The sequence below is a fragment of the Eurypyga helias genome, unplaced genomic scaffold (assembly GCF_000690775.1).
Source record: "Eurypyga helias isolate BGI_N326 unplaced genomic scaffold, ASM69077v1 scaffold7273, whole genome shotgun sequence".
NCBI lineage: Eukaryota > Metazoa > Chordata > Aves > Eurypygiformes > Eurypygidae > Eurypyga > Eurypyga helias.
The window spans coordinates 3520-24139 of NW_010243080.1; the positions used below are offsets into that span (position 1 = coordinate 3520).

Genomic DNA, 20620 nt, shown 5'->3' on the forward strand with positions numbered 1-20620 from the left:
GCATAAGATGTAGCATAGAACTGTAGCAGAGGTTGTAGCTACTGCCTCCTTTATACTCGTCCGTATTACTTAGAAGGCTTAGAAATCTTTCTTAGAATTGAAGCTTATATTTTCTGTAGCTTAATGACACCTGTCTGAGAGGGACTTGTAGGCACACAGGGAAGGAGGATTTTCAAGCTTCTGTGTAAAGATCAAATAGCAAATTTGTCAGGGAAATTTGGTTTTCTGTTACAAGAAGAAAACAGTATGAGATCGTATTCAAGATCCTTAATACATGTGTAGCGGCCACAATTTAGAGAAAACCAAGAATGTAAATTAGGAAGGTAGTGCTTACTGCATAAGAATAATGTGAAATTTTATTGCAGAGAAATGTAATTTATTAAAACAAACAAATCCCCAAAGTGGGAAAAAACCAAAACACAAAACCCAGAGTAATTGTTTTCATAATCTGATTGTAAAACTTCCGTAAACTGGAACCAAATAACATGAATTTACTGCTCTTTTTTAACCCTTGCAAGTAGTTTGTTTGCTGCCATATAAGCTCTGCCTCTCGGTGATACTGCCAAACTGGGATTTGTAGAAGTTGGGCACCTAAATACTTCGGAAGATCTAGGTTTGGTCTTTGGAAGTGGTAGGAAATGGGCTCTATTAAAATACTTAGCACTTCCACAGCTGTGTAAAGGTGTTGAGACGCTGCAGGGGTGCTGAAAGACTACTTTGCTGGTCTCCTCCCCGTGATGAACAGGAACGTATTATGGTTGCTTAGAAGGAAATCGGGGTGGAAATCAGGCGCTGAAGCAAGGTGCGCTACTGAGAAGGGAATGAACGCAGTGTTCTCTGTTCTACAAGGTGGAGAACAGGAGAGTCTTCAGTACAATTGTACAGTCTGTCATCAGACGCTGTAGGAAACGGTCTTAACCCCCAGACACTGTTTTCCATCTCTGTGCTCTTTTCCAAGCGTCTCATAAAGGATGGTAGCTTTCCAATGTATCTATTGGCTCTTTTGTCAGTGCAGCTCCTTTTCTTAATTGAAGGCCTTGGCTAAAAAATGTTTAGGTACATTCTTCATGTTCAGGTTCATGTGGAAGAGCTAATAGTGAGTGAGAGAGGCTGACGATGGTGTTGAAGGTGACAGGCAACAGAAAGAAGCAAGAAAATTGAAGTAGATAGCTCAAGAAGTAAGGAAATGGAGAGGAGGTAGCCGTGACCAGGGAGGAGGATGTATAACTGATGGAATGACAAGGTGCAGGGAAGTAGAGCGCAGTTAGTTTTTCTAACAGACGAGTGAGTTGAAGCTGAAGTGACTATACGTTTGTTCCCATTTAATGTATGACCGAACAGCTTTCCTTTTAGCTGTAAAGGCTGGAATGGCCTCAGGCAAGCGTAACAGCAAGGGTGTTTCTCAAGTTGCTGATTAATACCCAACCTGAGCTAACAAGTGGCATAAAGCTTCTCAGGTTCCATCAACTGTCTTCTGTGGTTTATAGTGTCTCCCAAAAGTTAAGTGCTTATTTCAGGCTATGTAAGATGTTTGGATAGAATTTAGGGCTATGGAGAACTCTATGACCTTTAATTTGTTGTATGGAGAAACCTCTTAGCAGCATGCATTTAGTGGAAATGGTATGCATTTTTCTATTTTTAACGAAGATTAGTGAGCTACTCTGAAAACTCAGTTTCTAGCTGCACACAACGGGTGTTTTAGTGTCTTTTCAGTCCATGTGGTTTTGTTTTGCTCAAAATGAGCATTTTGTTTCTTCTATTACGAGGAAATGTTTTGTCTTGATGAGAAAGCAGTATTTTCATGATTGTTTTAGAAGAACTCTTTAGGGTTAGTGCTGGGTGGGCTGATTCACTTGAGGACCTGCAACTGAGTTAAATACTGTGTAAAGACTTGTGGATGGTGGCAGTTACTCTGCATTCCGTAGCTGAAGAGGTACATCAGGCGGTTTAAGGAGTAGTGTAGAAAGGTGTTAGGTTTTTCCTTAGTTCAAAATACTGTGTGGGTATTTATGTTTCTGAATAGCTTTTTAAAAGCTACTGAAGTTAAAAAAAGAAAGTAATCATGTATAGAATGAACTGTCTGGACTTTTGTTTTGTTCCACTCTAGGAAATAGGCAGGGTAACTGCGATTAAAAGAATTTTAGAAATAGAATTTGACAAGATTAGGTTCTAGCAGCACTTTTTTTTTTTTTTCCTGGAAAGTTTATGTCTAGTGCTCCAATTTGGAGTTCTTCCTGCATTAAAAAAACCCCAAAACCAACCAAAACATTTCTGCTGCTCTTCTGTGCCATACAATTATATGGTCACATTTCCTTTGGTGTTAGAAGGGCTGTTTTTATAACAGCATGGAAACAGTTTTAGTAAAAAAATAAAAGGAAGAAGAAAGGAGGAAAGAAGGGGCAATGCTTCTTTTTGTGTTTTCTTGGGGGACAGTTTATGTGATCAGTCTTGAGATATAGTTAATTGAAATACTTTCACAGCTACTTAGAAATGCTGAGGTTCTCCCAGTATTACTCCCGGCCTATATCATTAACCTCAGTGTGGCTGGGCACATACTCCAAGTCTCTTTCTTACTCTCGATTTGCATTCATTTTCCACAACTAGCTGCAGTGCAGGGTCCCAGGTGTCTGCGGGAGGAGGTGTGTTGCTTCCCAGGCAGAGCTGGCGGCAGTGACCTGGCCTCTAAGTTCATGTCTGTTGGGAAGCGCAGGAAGAGCTGTAGGGTCAGTACGTGCTGCTCAAATACCTGTTCCTGCTGCACTCGGAGGGAACTGTAGCTTGCTGGGGTTCAGAAAGAAAGAGCTAGAGGACTCTAATGACATTGTTTCACATATTCTGTGGTGGACATGATGTATGAAAAATAAAATCAATATTAAAAAAAAATTGGGGTTTTCTAGGGAGTGATGGATGTAGCCAAGTAAGTACTAATTCCAGTCAAGTTTTGTAACTTCCCAGATATCTGACCCCCAGGTAGGTGTCGTGTTTTGGAGGGAAGATTGAACAGCGCCACAGGACTCTTGCAGCGAGGCTTAAGGAGCATGTTAGAGACATCTGTAGTGTGCAGATATTCTGGACCAAATTAATTTTTTTTCAGTATTCTTTTTGTTTGCAGGTAATCAAAGCTGGTATTCACATATTTGGGTAACACGCCGTTACTTAAAATGCTTTTTTCATGTTTGTAACTGGACCAAGTTTAAATTTTCTCCCTTCTGTTGCATGCTGTAGCTCCGCAGCTTAAATCACAAATTTAACCTGAAAATGTGAAATTACCTTGTTTTAGGAGAGCTGACCTTTATTTCCTTTAAACTTTTGAACTTATTTGTGAATTCTGAGAACTCCATAACTAAAAAGTATTCCAATTCAGCTGTTATTGATATTTTTCCTGCAATTATTTTTCACTGAAGGTGAACCTCTAAGTCTAATCAACATGTTACTTTGAAATCACAAAGTAGTAAATGTACATCTACATGAGTATATATAAAACACTGCAAAATTTGATTGTCTTTCATAGGGAAGTTTTTGCCTTTGAAGACAATGTTAGGACCAAGATACGATGAACAGGTTGCTGAAGAAAATCGTTTTCACCCGAGTATGTTATCCAACTACTTGAAGAGTCTGAAGGTAAAGTTAAATTTTCTAGTAATTTAAACATTATTTTCATTATTAATGTTTGTGCAAATGTTGCTTTTCAGATTTAAGAAAAGTGATTGATGGCTTCCTTTAGGACGTCTGTACAGAAAATGTATTTTTTTGTTACTTTTCCAGGTTTTCCATTTAAACATTATTTTCATTATTCATGTTTGTGCTAATGTTGCTTTTCAGATTTAAGAAGGAAGTGGTTGATGGCTTCCTTTAGGACATCTGTACAGAAAATGTATTTTTTTTGTTACTTTTCCAGGTTTTCTCTGCAACTGCTGCTTTCAAAAAAGTATTTTCATACAGGCAAGAATTGTGCAGCTCCTTCACTGTATTAGCAGCAAGAATCTCATTCTTGTCTGTATTGCTGTTGCATCTTGCAGAGATGGCATTGTCAAAATTCAGATTCTGAGTGTGTAGTTTTCCAAATGACTCTTGTGTGTGGATATGTTAAGTTGCAGTTTTGCTTATAGGAGTGAAAGCATTTGAAAGTGAAAGGAGAATTTCATAGAACTCTTCTAGAACTCTTCTGTAGTTTCGCATAACAATTTCCTTCTTTTGATGCCTTGAATGCTTTATGGTATCAAACCAGTCATACCCAAGTATGGAAGAAAACAATTTATAAATTTTATCCAGTAACTTCTTAGTGGGGGAAAAAACCCCATAAATAGAAAACAAGAAAAAAATTAGGAGCATGGAGTGGGACCCAGGAAGGTGGGTGGATACCTTTATCCTTGGGTTACGGATTTGTGCTTCTGGCTTATTTCCCCATTCTCTACCCATTTTGTCTGTGTACTTCAGCTTGCATGTGGAGCAGTGAATGGGACCCAGGAAGGTGGGTTGATACCTTTATCCTTGGGTTACAGATTTGTGTTTCTGGCTTATTTCCTCGTTCTCTGTTTGCCCATCTTGTCTGTGTACTTCAGCTTGCATGTTGTTCAGCACTGTAGCACGACTTTTGCAGTGAAGGTGGGAACAGGACCTTTCCAGCCTTTCATGTAGTTCTGTGAAGGGCTCCCCCCAGTCCAGTGCTTCTGGAGATGTGGAAATGGGATTTTTAACCCCTCAGGCTTGTTCAGCACTGCAGCACAACTTTGACAGTAAAGGTGGGAACAGGACCTTTCCAGCCTTTCATGTAGTTCTGTGAAGGGCTGCCCCCAGTCCAGTGCTTCTGGAGATGTGGAAATGGGATTTTTAACCCCTCAGGCAAAAAAAAAAAAAAGCATACAACCCAATTCTTTTAATCTGTTTATTAAGCTGTTATATATAAGGTTAGCACTATTTTTTGACTGTGTTTTAAAAAACTAATCATGCTGGTAACATTTTTTCAGTGTTTTTTTTTTTTGCAGTTGATCTATGTTAAATGGATTCTGAATTTGTTTAACAATATCAGAGTTTAAACATCAAAAGGATCAGGTGATTAAAATATGGGGGTCTTAATTTTATGAATCTCATTTAGGATTAGGTGTGAAGTAGATGGTGAGCTACTCGATGTAGCAACGATAGAAGTATCTTTGGGCTAATCTGATAAGAAAGCACTGTCAATGAAGCATATGAGCCTGTTCTTGGGTGCTTGAACTGGTATGAAGTAGATGGTGAGCTACTCGGTATAGCAATGATAGAATTATCTGTGGGCTAATCTGATAAGAAAGAACTGTCAATGAAGCATATGTGCCTGTTCTTGGGTGCTTGAACTGGTAGGATTTTTCTTGTTTGAATTATTGGATCTGTGCAGCTAAATTCCACTCGGGTCCCTCTATTCCGTCGGTTTTCATTGTCTTTAGAGAGCATACCTTGACATTTTCCAAACACAGTCTTATTCATGGTTTAAAGTAATTTAAAATTCTGCATATATTTTGAAGTTATAGAGGACTTCAGAGACTTACTCAGAGTTTTTGACTATTTGCTTGTTAGTGATTTGTCAACAGAATAGAAATCAAGGTGAGTCCTTCCTAGCCTTTCCCCTGGGCACATCAAACAGTTGTGTTGCAGTACTACAAATTCGTAATGTCTTGGGTGACATGAGATGATTAGAATCCGATAGTACAATTACTAGCAGGAGGATCCCCAATTTTATTTTGGTTAACAAGCAGAACATGTAATTTCTCTCAAACTCCCTGTTCTTATCAAATCTGTTACATTGTCTTGAACCCCGGTATTGTTGCTAAATGTTTGCTGTTTGAAAAAATATGATTCTTTATGTGTTGAGATATGCAGTGGGTTACTGGAGTGCTATATTTGTAGAACAGCAGTTTACCAACAATCTGGCAATGAGATGAATGTGCAGTTGAGGAGATCTTGAAAAAGGGGTTTCCCCAAGTAGCTCATAGAATTGCAGAATAACAGAATGGTTTGGGTTGGAAGGGACCTTAAAGCCCATCTCCTTCCACCCCCCCTGCCAGGGGCAGGGACCCCTTCCACTAGGCCAGGTTGCTCAAAGCCTCATCCAGCCTGGCCTTGAACACTTCCAGGGAGGGGGCATCCACAGCTTCTCTGGGCAACCTGTTCCAGTGCCTCACCACCCTCTCCGTGAAGAATTTCTTCCTGATACCCAATCTAAACCCCCCCACTTTCCATTTAAAGCCATTACCCCTTGTCCTGTCACTACAGGCCCTTGTAAAAAGTCCCGCCCATCTTCCTTGTAGCCCCTTCAGGTACTGGAAGGTGCTATAAGGTCCTCCCCAGGGTCTTCTCTTCTCATCATTCTACTGCAGTGTGTTTTCTTGCTAATGCTTTGCAGAATGAATCACTTCTGAAACAGTACTGTTATTACTTAAGTCAGTATAATTTATCTCCCAAATAAGAGACTTTGCCAAGCCTCATCCAGCCTGGCCTTGAACACTTCCAGGGATGGGGCATCCACAGCTTCTCTGGGCAGCCTGTTCCAGTGCCTCACCACCCTCTCTGGGAAGAATTTCTTCCTGATACCCAATCTAAACCTCCCCACTTTCAATTTAAACCCATTACCCCTTGTCCTGTCACTACAGGCCCTTGGAAAAAGTCCCTCCTCCAGCTTCCTTGTAGACCCCTTCAGGTACTGGAAGGTGCTATAAGGTCCTCCCCAGGGTCTTCTCTTCTCATCATTCTACTGCAGTGTGTTTTCTTGCTAATGCTTTGCAGAATGAATCACTTCTGAAACAGTACTGTTATTACTTAAGTCAGTATAATTTATCTCCCAAATAAGAGACTTTGTCAGAAACTTGTAGATCTGGAGTTTGGTAATAGTGAGATACTGCTGCTACCACAGATTTCTGAAGGTACCGATTCAGCATTTAGGGCCAAATCTGTCTAGGAGGAACTTTCTCTACTGGTCTTCCTGTGTAATTACTTTTTCCCATGGAACAGGTTGCTGAAAATCTGAATGTTACAGACTGATTTGATTTGAGATAGCAACCACCTTTTTCTTCTGATTGCCAGTATTTACGTTGTATCTTAATGGTCTCAAAAAAAAAAAAAAGAAAACTTGCAGGAGCAATTGGTGACAGTGTGAATAATTTTATTTTTTTCTTTCTTTCTTGGGTAGGTAGGTTAGTAGTGTTTATGCTTTATAAAAGGGGTAGTTTTATTTCTCTGTGAAGAGCTAGGACATCAGTTAACTCAGAAGAATGGTTGGGCAATTAGTATGCTCAAGTTACAATATTCCTGTTAGGAAAACTAGTTATCAGTTTTCAGCCACATTATTATTTTCACAGATAAATTCAGTCACTGATTTAAGCTGTTCTCCTCAAATAAGAAATTAAAGAAAAAAAATCCTGGGACTGGAGAGAATTCAGTGTATTGTAGTATGCTCTCTCCCTCCTGGGGAGGATGTTTTTAAGTTCCAATGTCTAATAAGAAACTTCTGGGGTCATACAAGGGGAACCTAGCTAAGCCCATTTAATTGCACAGCACATGCATAAGGCATTAATAGCTGGAGATAGCTGGAGTGTGAGAAAGTGGGGAGGAAGGCTTTCGTAACTGTAGGAGGACATGGAGAGCCTGGCCAAAATAAGAATGAGCAGAATGGAGGTGGCATGAAGATCTTGATAATATTGTATGTTGAAGATGAGAATTTCAAGTTGTTGATGAGCTTTTCTTCCTTCTATCCAGTCATCTTCTGCAATTAGAAGCAAAAATAATAACTAGTTTCAATTGTGTTTGAATATGGCATGTAAGTCTAGTGTTGCAACAGTCCTGGTAGGAAATAAATGTATGTTTTAATGAGAAGTTGCTCAACAATTTAAAATAATTCTTTCTTCCAAAGCTGTGTCATTCAATGGGTGTGATGAATTGAAAGATGTGATTCATGCAAAACATTGGCTGGAAAAACAGTTTTGCGTTTTTTTCCGGTGGGTGACTATGTATTTTAGCTTAGATAGCTTTTCAAAATTCGGCTCCTATTAAGAACTTTCTAGGACCAAACTTACGAGAGAGAGCTGGGTCTGTTTAGTCTGGAGAAGAGGAGGCTGAGGGGGGACCTTATCAATGTTTATCAATATCTAAAGGGTGGGCATCAGGAAGATGGGGCCAGGCTCTTCTCAGTGGTGTCAAGTGACAGAAACGAGGGGCAATGGCCATAAACTGGGAAACAGAAGGTTCAACCTGAACATGAGGAAACCCTTCTTCACTGTGAGGGTGACAGAGCCCTGGAACAGGCTGCCCAGAGAGGGGGTGGAGTCTCCTTCCCTGGAGACTTTCAAAAGCCACCGTGACGTGTTCCTGTGTGATCTACTCGAGGTGATCCTGCTCTGGCAGGGGGGCTGGACTAGATGATCTCTAGAGGCCCCTTCCAACCCCTGCCACTCTGTGAGTCTGTGAGAGCATGACTGAGAGGATGGCAGTGATGACTGGTGTGATGTCAAGGTTGCAGAGCAAAGCGCCTGTGTGATGAACATATGTGTACTAGAATCTATTCTGTAGGTGAGAACTGTGGTTGGTCAGGACAAGCAGAGTATTACCCTGGTCCAGTGTTATGATTCCTGTGACACCACTGGTTTTTTTGCATGGAGTTTTGGAACATCATAATTGGATACCTGGTATGTTACATAATCTGCCTGCTTTTTAAAAATTTCTTTCTCTTTTCCTTTTGCCTTGCAGTCTCTAAATTGTATGTCATAAATTGTGTTACGTGCAGCTAATCCCATGAACTGACAGAGCAAATGTTTATGCTTTCTGTAAAGCAGGGAAACTGCTTTCAGGCCTTACATACCTTATATGCCATAACTGCTTTTATAGCTTTGGCTAAATTGTATCGGATGCCTATTTGGTTTACTGCTGAAATGTCTGAGGAACAGTGTCACTTCGTAAGATCGTCACTTGTGTATGACTGAAACAATTTGTAATAATTGCAAAGGAATAGCAGGCCGGAAGTCCTGTAGTTCAGAATTTCCGCTCCAGCAGACACTTTGCTGTATTTCATTCTCCCGTTCAAATTGATTTCAACATCCCAAACGCTTGGTGACACTTGAGGTCTGAAGCATGTTGTAGTGTTCAGGCTTCTACATGTCAGTCAGGGAACTGAGATCTGTGACTGTGTTCAGGAGAGTAATTTCTAAAAGTTGAGGGAAAAGCATGCGAGAATTCTTTGAGTTAAAAAGCTTTGACATAAAATTAATTTTTATGCTTTCCCACATTTCTCAGTGATAAATCTTCATTATAGCAGGAGTTTGGGGAAGTTTGGAGGCTTCCAGTAGGAACATTTGAAGCCTCTTATATTTGAGAACTGGGGGGTTGTGAACTGGCTTGGAGTTTTCAACACTAAAATGGAATTGTCTCCTACTTTTGGATGGGTGGATGTGAAACGATGTTCTGCAAATCACTTGCATTTCTTCTTGTAGGTTTCCTTTAACAATGTGATATATTAAGCAGGTGTTATCTTTTAATCTGTCTTCATGCTTTTATTAATGGTTGTTTTCCTCACGATTCCTTTTCCCTTTCTTCAGACTGTCAGATGATACAGCATTTTTTCCCAAGTTTAATACACATTTTGGAATGTCTTCTTTCGTACTAGACTGGAACTGAATGCAAAAAACTTTACTTTAAAATGATGTTTTCATTAAATTGTAACCTTACTTTGAAAATAACTATTTTTCCCCTTAGCTTGAGGACATCTTGGAAGTGTTACACCTAACCCCATAATGCTATGTAAAAGAAAAGGTTTGCTGGTGTAGAACGGTAGAAAAATATCTAAATAGTATTCATAGAACGAGCTTATTTTGGATGTAATTTTCTATCCTAGCATGTTGTGCTGTACGATCACAGGTGGAAATTTGTCAGATCAAGGTTCAGTAGGATGCACTTTGTTAGTGTTTTCTGTATGTTGGATGCCATGTAATGGAATTTCTGCGTTCTGTCTTGCTTTTAAAAACATTGTAACTTCCTCAAGGCTGCTTTAAAAGACCTCTTCTACAGCTCTAAAACCCAAAGACTAAAAAACTAAGTTCGTGCAGAAAGGAACACGTTAGGGTAGAGTGGACAAGGCAGCCTGAATTCAGGTACATCCTGACATCTGAGTGGTTGACACTGTCACCTTAATTACTGATAGCATCTTTGAAGATTGCGAGTCGTTTCACATTTTAGCTTTGAATAAAATGTTTCTGAGAATGTAAGGGAGTTTTTGTTTTAAACTTGAAAACATGTTTGTTTGTTTTGCTTTGTTTTGCACTCTTATTTAATGGATGAGTAAATTAAGAGGTATTTTTTTTTCTGGGAATATACTTATATATAAGTCTCAGTAGTTAATTTTTCTTATGGTACTTCCACTGTGCTAATGTTTAATGTTATTTTACTTAAAGCATAAGAACACCCAATTCCACCTTATTTGTCTTTTAGCATGTTAAAATAATTCTTTACCAGATACTTTCCTGCTGTTAGCAGCTTTCTTATTTAGAAATGTTGGTGGGAACAAACTGAAGTTTTTGAATTGATGGCTAGTTCTAATTCAGACACCAGCTTTCACAAAGAAACACAGATGACTGGTGGTAAAATACAGATTTTATGAACAAGTGCGATACTAAAAATTTTTAAATCTACAACTGTAGCCTGCTATTGCTTTTAAATTGGAAGTTACTAGCCATTTTGTATTTATGCACTGATATTTGAACCACATGTATAAGTTTACTTTTTTTTTTTCAGGTTAAAATGGGTTTACTGGTAGACTTGACCAACACCACTAGATTCTATGATAGGAATGATATAGAGAAAGAAGGGATTAAATATATAAAGCTCCAGTGTAAAGGGTAAGTTGTCTGCACTTTTTTAATATTTACCTTTTAATTTAAAATATCACGCTGAAGTAATTATTTTTTTTTTTTTTTCCTCTTCCCTTTCCCCCATCTGTCTCCTAATCTATGTGTTCCTGTGTTTTTCAGGCATGGTGAGTGCCCTACACCTGAGAATACAGAAACATTTATCCGTGTATGTGAACACTTCAGTGATAAGAATCCCTCGGAGCTTATAGGTATGTCTTCTTACACCCATTATATCCATCTTATATCCATCATTAGTTTTTACTGGTAATTTATTTAATATTTACTCATAACTGCGGTCTCTTAGAAGTCTAAGTGAAGGAATTTCCTCAGTATAGTGTTTATGCATATATAGATTTGACTGCTTTTACTCCAGAAACTGGTATGGTTCTGTTTTTTACAGAAAATAGTATGTTTCTGCATCCATGAATTCGATTAAATGTATCGACTTAATGCGGGAAAGCTTACAGGCTTAGGAACTGTCTACAAACTCATGGTACTTGCATTGTGTTTTTGTAACTTCTGCTGATCTAAATGCAGGTTGTGGATTGCCTAGGTATTGTTTTGGGATTTGATGGCCTGGCTTACTTGAAGTCATATTTGATAACTGAGTGATCAGAGATTCTTTAGTAAATCTCACAAAGCAGTTGATTAATTGCTGGAAACTGGTAGTAAGTATTAGGCTTTTCTTTTGCGATGTGCTGTCGTGTGGTGAATATGTGAACGTTCTTAAGGATATTTTTTTTCCCAGAGCAAAATAAATTCCTGGTTTAATTTGGGTGGCTTCTAGTTTTAGCTAAAACCATTTAATTCTGATTTCTGTTAAGCATGTTGATGTTCAACTGTGTCTGCAAACTGTCAGAGAGAAGAAGTTACTTTGCAGCTAGGTTTCCAGAGACGGAATGGGTGTTCTCCTTATCCTCTCTGATGATAATTCTGCAACCTTCCTGAAGCAGAGTGTCTGTGTGACTTCAGAGTGCGGGGGAACAGTTGTTTGTGTAGGTGTCATTGATAAGAGCTTGGTAAACTAAGCTGATATGTTCATACATTTCAAGATTCATACAGAATTGTAGAATTATACAAGAGATGATAGAGTTGGAAGAGACCTGTGGAAATCAGCCAGTCAGTTGCCCTTCCTCAGAGCAGGGCCAGCTAAAGCAGCTTGCTCAGGACTGTGCCCATTTGGGTTTTGACCATCTCCAACCTTAGAGACTCTATGATAAATTCTGGCAGCCTCTTCCAGTGTTTGCTCGCCCTTACAAGATACAGGTTTTTCTTCTTACGTTTGATCAGAATTTGTTGTATTTCAATTTGCTTCTTGTCCTGTCATAGGATACCACTGAATATCTTAAATCTTTTTCAGTGCTTGAGAGATTTTATTTGGGGGTACACTCTTATACTTTCTTATTTCTTTATTTCACATAAAATGCATTTTTTTTGTTTGAGACCTGTTTGTTTTTTTTTTTTCCTAAACTGTAATGCAAGTATGTGCTATGAAAAATGAAGAACTGCTAAATGGGAGTGAGTGGGATCAGCCATCAACAATACTTCAGAACTTGCACCAGAACTTGAAATATTTTTGGTGACTGATCTCACTCACTCTTTTAAAGGTTCCTCATTTTTCACTCCCCTGTCGCAGTTCCTTCACTTGGTCCTCTGACAGTATTTCAGAACTTGAAATATTAATATGGTCAGCAATTTAAGTGGAGTATGGATAGCACAGTGATATCCTATAAATAGCAGACCGATTCAACTGGTATTTCAGCTTTTAAAATGCTGTGTTTAGTGCTGAGTCATTAACTTTGGGACTTCTATGAATTCTAGTATGTTCTTCCATTATTTGGATTGTTTCACCTCTATGGGGAAAAAGTCAATTAGAGAGAATCAAGAAGAAAATAATGTGTTGACTAAATTTTTGAATAGCCTGTCATGTTTAGGCTTTCATAGTAAAAGGGCAATGTTGGGATTTTCCATTTGCCTTCTGTGAACTACTGAAAAGTTGTTTCTGACAGAGCATCAGAGGGACTGGTGTGGAAGATGTTGTTATCAAAAGCCAAAGCAGTCTGCAGCAGTGACAGTACTGCAGTACTGCACCCTATGTGATCTTCCCCTTCCAAGCCACTGGTCTCATTGCTGAGATGCTTCTTATCTTTGTCATGTGTGTAACATTATTGACTTAACCTTCTGGGGAGCAGTAACAGCTGCAGGACTTACCGATAGCAGTTGTATGCCATTTCATTTCCAGTGTCAAGATTAGATATGAAAAGAGACCGAAAAGTGAGTAAGTGAACAACATTTTCTATTCAGCTAGAACAGTATGGGATGGAAACTTTATTTTTGCAACTTGAAGGACTGGAGTATGCCTGCCAACCTTAAAGAAACAAAATGCTTAAGCAGAAAACGAAGGAGAAATGATTGCTGGGAACAAATTCTGTAAGGAAGCTAAAATTCAATTAATTTGATGCAAGTTACACAGTTTTTAATGTTATTAAATGTTTAGAATGGATGAATCCAAGAAGTTAGTAGAAGTTTTTGCCTTGCCTGATTAAGAAGGGAGGCTTGGTGGGGCAGACACAAACTCTGGCCGACCCTCTACTGTGGTAGAGAAATGAGGAAATCAATACAAACTTAAGTGACTTGCTTCATGGTCACAACTGAAAAATATGTTAACATTAAGAATAATTGTGTTTGGTGTTAGTGCAAACTTCAATGCTCTGATACTTATAATATAAAATGCAATACGAGGAAGAAGCAACATCTTGCCTCCATTCTTCACATTTTTAATAGCACAAATTTTCAGGCTGGTTTGTTCATCACTAGATGGTGCTATTGCCTAGAGAGAAAAATAAAGTTCCGATGCATTTGACTCTTCCTCTCCTTTTGCTGGGGGACGAATTCAGTGAATAGAGGCTGAAGACTTAATTATTTTTTACATACATTGAAAAGAAAAGTAAATTAAGGTGATTATACTGTTGTATATTTTTCTTTTTGTGTATATATATATATACATGTTTACAATAATAAATCTGGTCTTAGCATAATAAGAGCAAATTTGAAATAGAATTGTGGTCTATTGACACCACTTTCAGGTTTGAGGTAGGGTAATCTGGATATGACTTCTATGCCTGATGGTGTCAAACCAATGTAATGCTTGTTGAATCCACTAAAAGCACCATTATTGAATTTGATTTTATTATCTTCTGATAAGCATTGGAGCAGTCATAAAAATACTTTTAATCTGTACTAGCCGTATTTCAGTTGCATTAAGGTAGTGCTCTTGAGCTGGGGTAAACTGACCTATCCTATACTCCTTGCTAATAATTTGCAAAAGAATGTAATTAGTTGCATTTTAGGCTTATGTGCCTTATGTGATCTGGGCTGCCGTGATGGGAAGGGAGATAACTCTTTAATGTTACTGGTGAAGGTAGAAGGGTCCAAAACCACACTTGTGAAACTGAAGAATGTTTGTAAAAACCGCTTGTAAATGATTATGCCCTTTTCTTGTCTTTTCTAGGTGTCCATTGCACACATGGTTTCAATAGAACTGGATTTCTGATCTGTGCCTTTTTGGTTGAGAAGTTGGACTGGAGGTAATTTTGAATGTTAATTCCTAGGGATTTGTGCAGAGTGACCAAAGACGCCTTCAGTATGTTTCGCTCATTGTCCTGACAGCTATTCTAATGTTTTCACTGCTTGTTACTTTAAAACTGCCTGCTGATCTTGAGCAAACAGCCTATATTAACATTATTCATATCCTCCCTTGAGGACTTAGCCTGTTTCAGTCAAGCTTTCCAGGTCTGGGATGTCAAAAGTCAGCTGTACCTGCTGAGTGTGGGCTTTTAAGAGTGTATCTATTGTACTGTCTCTCTTCCCTGTGACATCTCCCATATTTTGAGTAAGAATGTAGAGCTCAGAGATGATCTGAAAGACCATTTATCTTTTTCATCTTTTTCATGTAGGTTTGCATTTTTTTTTTTGTTGTTTGTTTATTTGGGCTGGTTTTTTTAGTTCTGAAGAGAAGAGATTAGCTAGAGCAACAGCAGAGCGGCAGACTTGCTTCCAAAGGGTTGGGGGGTAGGCAGAGTCCTTGTTTCCAGCTTGTGGTTTGACTAACATCTACAGCGTGCTTCTATACAGACTCACCTGGGTGGTTTTTTGTGTTTAAAGGTGCTCGTGCCTCCATGAAGAGTCGTGATCTTTTTCAAATACAATTAGTGTTAAAAAAAAAAAAAAATTACATGTTTGATAGCATTCATGAAACACCATTTCCTTGCTGACGGGGTCCCATCCAAGGCATGTTTCTTAACAAGGATCTTAAGCATTCTGATGATATTTCTTGTATGGTCTTTTAAGTGGAGAAAATCCTACTTCTGTTGCAGCATTTTCTTATAACTGGACACAGTTATTTGGGGCTTAGCATGTGTGTGCAAGCTGTTTGCAAAGAACTAGGTCATTGTTAGGTGTTATTCAACTTGGAATATTGACATTGGAGTAATGGAGACAGAACACCATTAGCAGTGGGTGGCTGAATCCTGGCAGAATCTTAGCCAAGTACAGGAAGTAGACACAGATAAAATATCTTTATGATTCTAGTTGTTCCAATGAACTAGCAAATTGGTATGCTTTTAATCTAACAATTTAAAAGCAGCATGAAATAATTAGACTCATAATTGGCCCTTTGTTCTCAAGAGGAATTGTACTTGAATCTATTTGAATCTCTTGCCTTTATGCATCCTCTATTTCCAAACCTCTGTGAGAAAAGCTTTAAAACTTAACAGCTGTGGTTTTTTTTTTTTTCCCCCTTTATTCAGGTGTAGTTAATTGTATCAAGTTTGTTCATCTCTGGCAGATTTTTTTCTAACAGGCCACCCAGATATCACCTGGAAGGGAAAAATGTCCACAGCAATAGAATGAAATTTGGCAAGGTGGTAGTTAACATGAAGCGTTGTATCAAGATAAATCCTTTTTGCCATATCATTCTTTAAAATAAGACACTGTTACTTGCCGATGAGGAAATAAGATTTTCCTGATGGAAAAAATCCATCTATGTTCATCCCTTAAGCATATGATATAGGAATGCTGCTGACGTGTTGTGAATACTGAGATGTATTTTGTAATCTGTTTAAAGAAAGGGCGTCCAGACTGAAAGCTCTCTAGCTAGTGATCAGAAACCTTACTTGAGTCTCTTCTTCACAAGTAATTTTTCCCAAAGACTGCTCTGTTTCTAGAACTTGCTACATACGTTTTCTTTCAGCTAGGTTCCTGTGCTTGAAATCTGTGCTGCCTCTTTTGGCTTTCATTGCCATCTCTTCCAGAATTCTTCTAATATTGTTATCAGAGACAAGTTTGAGTGTCATTCAGGCCTCATCCCTTTTGCTTTGTTTTGGCCTTTCAATGGCATTGATTACGTAAGATGTGAAAAAATTTAAGAAAGATATCAACATAAAAAAATGTCTTGTGAGGAAGAAATTAGGAGCCTTAGAAAACAGATTGAGGAAGAAAGATCCTTCTAACTAACTCAGATTATTAAACTGTCTTTTCTGAGTTCTGATAATCTCACTCCTGAAAATGTTTTGTTTTCTACTCAAGTGCAGAAGAGATAACCAGACTTACTGGTTCTTAGGACGTGTTTCTTGCTGTTCTGGGAAATTTGCCTTGAAGTTCTCAAGTTCCTTCCCATACTGTACAGATCAAAGACAAAAAATGCCTTTTATATTTGGATTCTTTTTTCCATTTTAGCTATACATGTTACTTGTTCTAGTGGCAGGCTATTTTCTTATCTGAAAAAGATTATTTACACTGCATGTTACATGTGCTTTTGTTCCAGCTTTAAGATATGTATATGTACTTGTCAAGAAGCCTAACTGGGGCATGTGCCTTTTGTGGTATCTCCTCTCCTTTATTTAGGAAGATTTCTAAATGTTGATTTGTGGAGCATTACTACTTCATGCAACCATGATAAATTGAAGACAGAATTATATCCAGTGTTTTCTGTTAAACATTTTCATGGGATCTGTGAAAATAGCAACAATAATCCCCTTGTGCTGGATTGCTCTTGTGTGTTTTGCAGTGCTTTGCATTTGGCTGGTGAAGGCGCATGACTGTTCGTTTTGGTTTCTAATTTTTTTGAGATCCAGTCTCCAGTTTATTCAAGCACTTAAGATCAAATGTTAACCTGCACAGTAAAAGGTTCCTGAATTAGTTTTTTATGAGAAACTTCCAGAAGGAGAAGTAATTGCAGAAGATTAGGTTGTTTTTCCACAGTGTGATAGCAAAACCTCTAATGAAACGAAAGACAATTCTTAGGGTGAAAAATGTAGCCATATTGGAATTTCAACACCTGCATTTTTCTTCATTAAGTTTGTTCTTTTTTTTTTTTTCCTTTTTTTTGTCTTCATTGAGTCCTTAAGTATTTGCCTGTGTGTCACCCACTCCTTTTATATAGGGATAATAGAAGTTTTAACTAGGTGACCAGCAGACCACTATTAGCTACCATAAGGAGACAAAGCAAAGCAAGCTGCAGTTACTTCTGAGAATGTACGCAGTGCCTACAGAAATATCAGAATCTTGTGCAACTGTTGCCAGGCATGAGGTTTCAAATATAGTGAATGTTTTTGCAATTACCCTTTTTTTAAAATTCTCAGTCCCAGTGAATCTCACGTTTGTTGAAGCATAACATGACTAGAATGTGTTAATTAAGCATCCGGAGTAATTATTTTCAATTTTTATTTGACAGTATTGAGGCTGCTGTGGCTACTTTTGCTCAGGCTAGACCACCGGGTATTTATAAAGGTGACTATTTGAAGGAATTATTTCGTCGTTATGGAGATGAAGATGATGCACCATCACCACCTGAGTTACCAGAGTGGTGCTTTGATGAAGATGAAGAGGAGGAGGATGATAATGGTAAAACAGGAGGCCAAGAATCAGAACCTGGATCATCAAGCTCTTCCTTTGGCAAGAGGAGAAAAGAACGTCTAAAACTGGTATTTTTTAATTAAGAACTTAATATTCTCATTTTAAACTTATTTTCATAAACTCATAGTCAGCAGTTACTGCGGAGTACAGGCTGCACGAGTGTCAATGCTCTTGCAAGTGAGGACTGGCAGTATTGTCTCTAACTGGTAAAAACAGGTCGATTCATTGCAAATGCTGATGTTTCCTACTTGAACTTGAACTTTAATATTCAACACCTCAGCTATTCTAGTTGTAACAATGACTTTAAAATCTTTCTGATGTAACATTTGGGGTTTTTTTAAGCTTGAGTTGAGATAGTAAAGTGCTTTTTAATTTTTCGCTCTGTCTTCAGAGGTGGAATGCTGTGAGGGAGGTGTGTAAACAGTTTTTATTTATTTTTTGTAGCCATGTGGACGAAATCCAGTGTTTTTTAAATTTAGTACTTATTTTGGTGAATATTCTTACTTTAGAAAATTTTGAAAGTTTGAGAATTGGATTAGGAAAAAGTGAGGTGGGCTTAAAAACCAGCTATGAAATTACATTTTGTTCAAAGCTGTTTAAACTGTGTAAGGATAAGAAACGTGGCTGATGGCTTACGCCGATTATTTTGACATAAATCTGCATAAATCTGATGAAACTTACTATAGCAGGGACCTAATGCTCAAGTACAAAGAACATACTTGTATTATCTGTAGAGTATTGCCTCAGTTCTCTCCGAATTCCTAACTTATTTGCAGATAAGTAGGAGAGAATATTGCTCAGTGCAAAAATAAACTCAGTTCTCTGCATACTACTGAATCATTTTACTTGTGTGCTGAGGTGTGTTTGTTTGCAAACACTTGGAAATCCTCATATGAAATATGCTGCGAAAATGCATTTTGTTGCTACTGCAGCTCTTCAACGTAGTTTACAGATCAAATATGGAAGAAATTAGCCTGAAAGGAAAACCAAATCTCATCTAAAGAAGCAAGATGAACTTTGAAAACTTTAAAATAATCCATCAGCAGAAATAAAAAAATTGTCTACGTTGTAAAAATCCATAGTAAAAATCTATTCACGGGTATGGCAGCTACCTCCATTAGCCTTGCAGTAAAACACTGATATCTAAAAGAGTTTATTTTGGGCCAGAACCTTAAAGCTATGTTTTATTTGACTTGCCTTGTGATGCATTAGCCATTGAGGTGTGATGGTAAGATCCAGCAACCTCAGCAAGTGTAAAACTAAACTGGTCTGCTTAACAGGAATCATGATACAGGCTTCCCAGGCTTTTTCTTATCTGCCAATGTAGTTTTTTGAAAGCTGGAAGCTAAATTATACGAATAAGCATATTAATAACAAAAAAGTTAATTATGAGTTAGATAATTCATGAAATAAATACTCATCTAGTTAATATGCATATTCGTATAATTTAGTTTTGCAGCTCTGGAGAAACATTCTTTGACATGAAGAGGAGGAACGGGGAGAATTCTTTACCATGGTTCTTGGCTGGCAGATTGGACTGCTGCTTAACTGAGTAGAGATGGATACAATCTATTTGAGATTCCTTGTAAATATGCGATCTACAGGGGGAATGATTATCAGGTAAATACCTCTTGCTCAGTTTTTTTTTAATTTACTGTCTGAAGGGTTAAATTACAGCTGATTTCCTGCACCAGATGTTTCAGCATTCTAATGTGACTTATCCTCTAACCACCGAGGGGTAGACAGTGTCAAACCAGAGGTGGCTGGTGTGATAATGATGTTCTGAAATGTTCTCATTTTGACCCAAATCTTTGCTGGGATAGAAGAAACTTAGGGGTAGAGGAGGAGACATAGAATCATAGAATGGTTTGGGTTGGAAGGGCCCTTAAAGACTATCCAGTTCCAACTCCCCTGACATGGGCAGGAACCCCTTCCACTAGACCAGGTTGCTCAAAGCCTCATCCAGCCTGGCCTTGATCACTTCCAGGGATGGGGCATCCACAGCTTCTCTGGACAACTTGTTCCAGTGTCTCACCACCCTGTCTGTGAAGAATTTCTTCCTGGTATCCAATCTAAACCTCCCCACTTTCAATTTAAACCCGTTACCTGTTGTCCTGTCACTACAGGCCCTTATAAAAAGTCCCCCCCAGCTTCCTTGTAGCCCCTTCAGGTACTGGAAGGTGCTATAAGGCCTCCCCGGAGCCTTCTCTTCTCCAGGCTGAACAAGCCCAACTCTCTCAGCCTGTCCCCATAGCAGAGGTGCTCCAGCCCTCTGATCATCTCTGTGGCCTCCTTTGGACTTGCTCCAACCGGTCTATATCCTTCTGATGTTGAGGGTTCCACAGCTGGACGCAGCACTCCAGGTGGGGTCTCACAAGAGCAAGGTAGAGGGCATCTTCCAGGCATCTCACTAGGATAATGCGTAGTCAGAAGCAGCTGCCCGACTAGCCTGTGAAGTGAAGTTAGCATGCTGACCATTTCAGAAATTCGCTCCTGGACATGACAAACTTTACTGTGGCATTTTTCACTAAAACTTCCATATTTTGATGTCAGGAAGTCTTGACAGCCTTTCTTTTGTACGCTACAGGAACTGTTGGAACAGTTAGAACATAATGCCCTTACAGTTTCCTTTGTCATTGTGCAAGGGTAGTTGACAGGTAGTGGCAACTCTGTTTGCTGTCGTCTCAGATGCTACACAAGAAATCTGAACACGTTGTGACTTCGTCAGTGCGTGTCATAATGGTTGTAGCATCAAAGCAGCAATATTACCTGACACTTAGAATCACATTTCCAGGAAAAAATACTTTATTTTGCAAATAGGACAAAAAGTTATAATTCTG

General features: G+C 38.6%; 1 protein-coding gene across 1 annotated transcript; it reads left to right on the forward strand.

Annotated features, from left to right (window-relative positions):
• Positions 1-3511: 3511 nt before the first annotated feature.
• On the forward strand, positions 3512-17842 carry RNGTT (RNA guanylyltransferase and 5'-phosphatase; the record flags this gene model as incomplete). The annotated part of the gene is made up of 5 exons (XM_010149271.1): positions 3512-3621; positions 10750-10853; positions 10986-11074; positions 14377-14452; positions 17599-17842. Coding segments are annotated over 5 exons (623 nt in total), but the record flags the coding sequence as incomplete, so codon positions are not given.
• Between the last annotated feature and the right edge of the window lie 2778 nt (positions 17843-20620).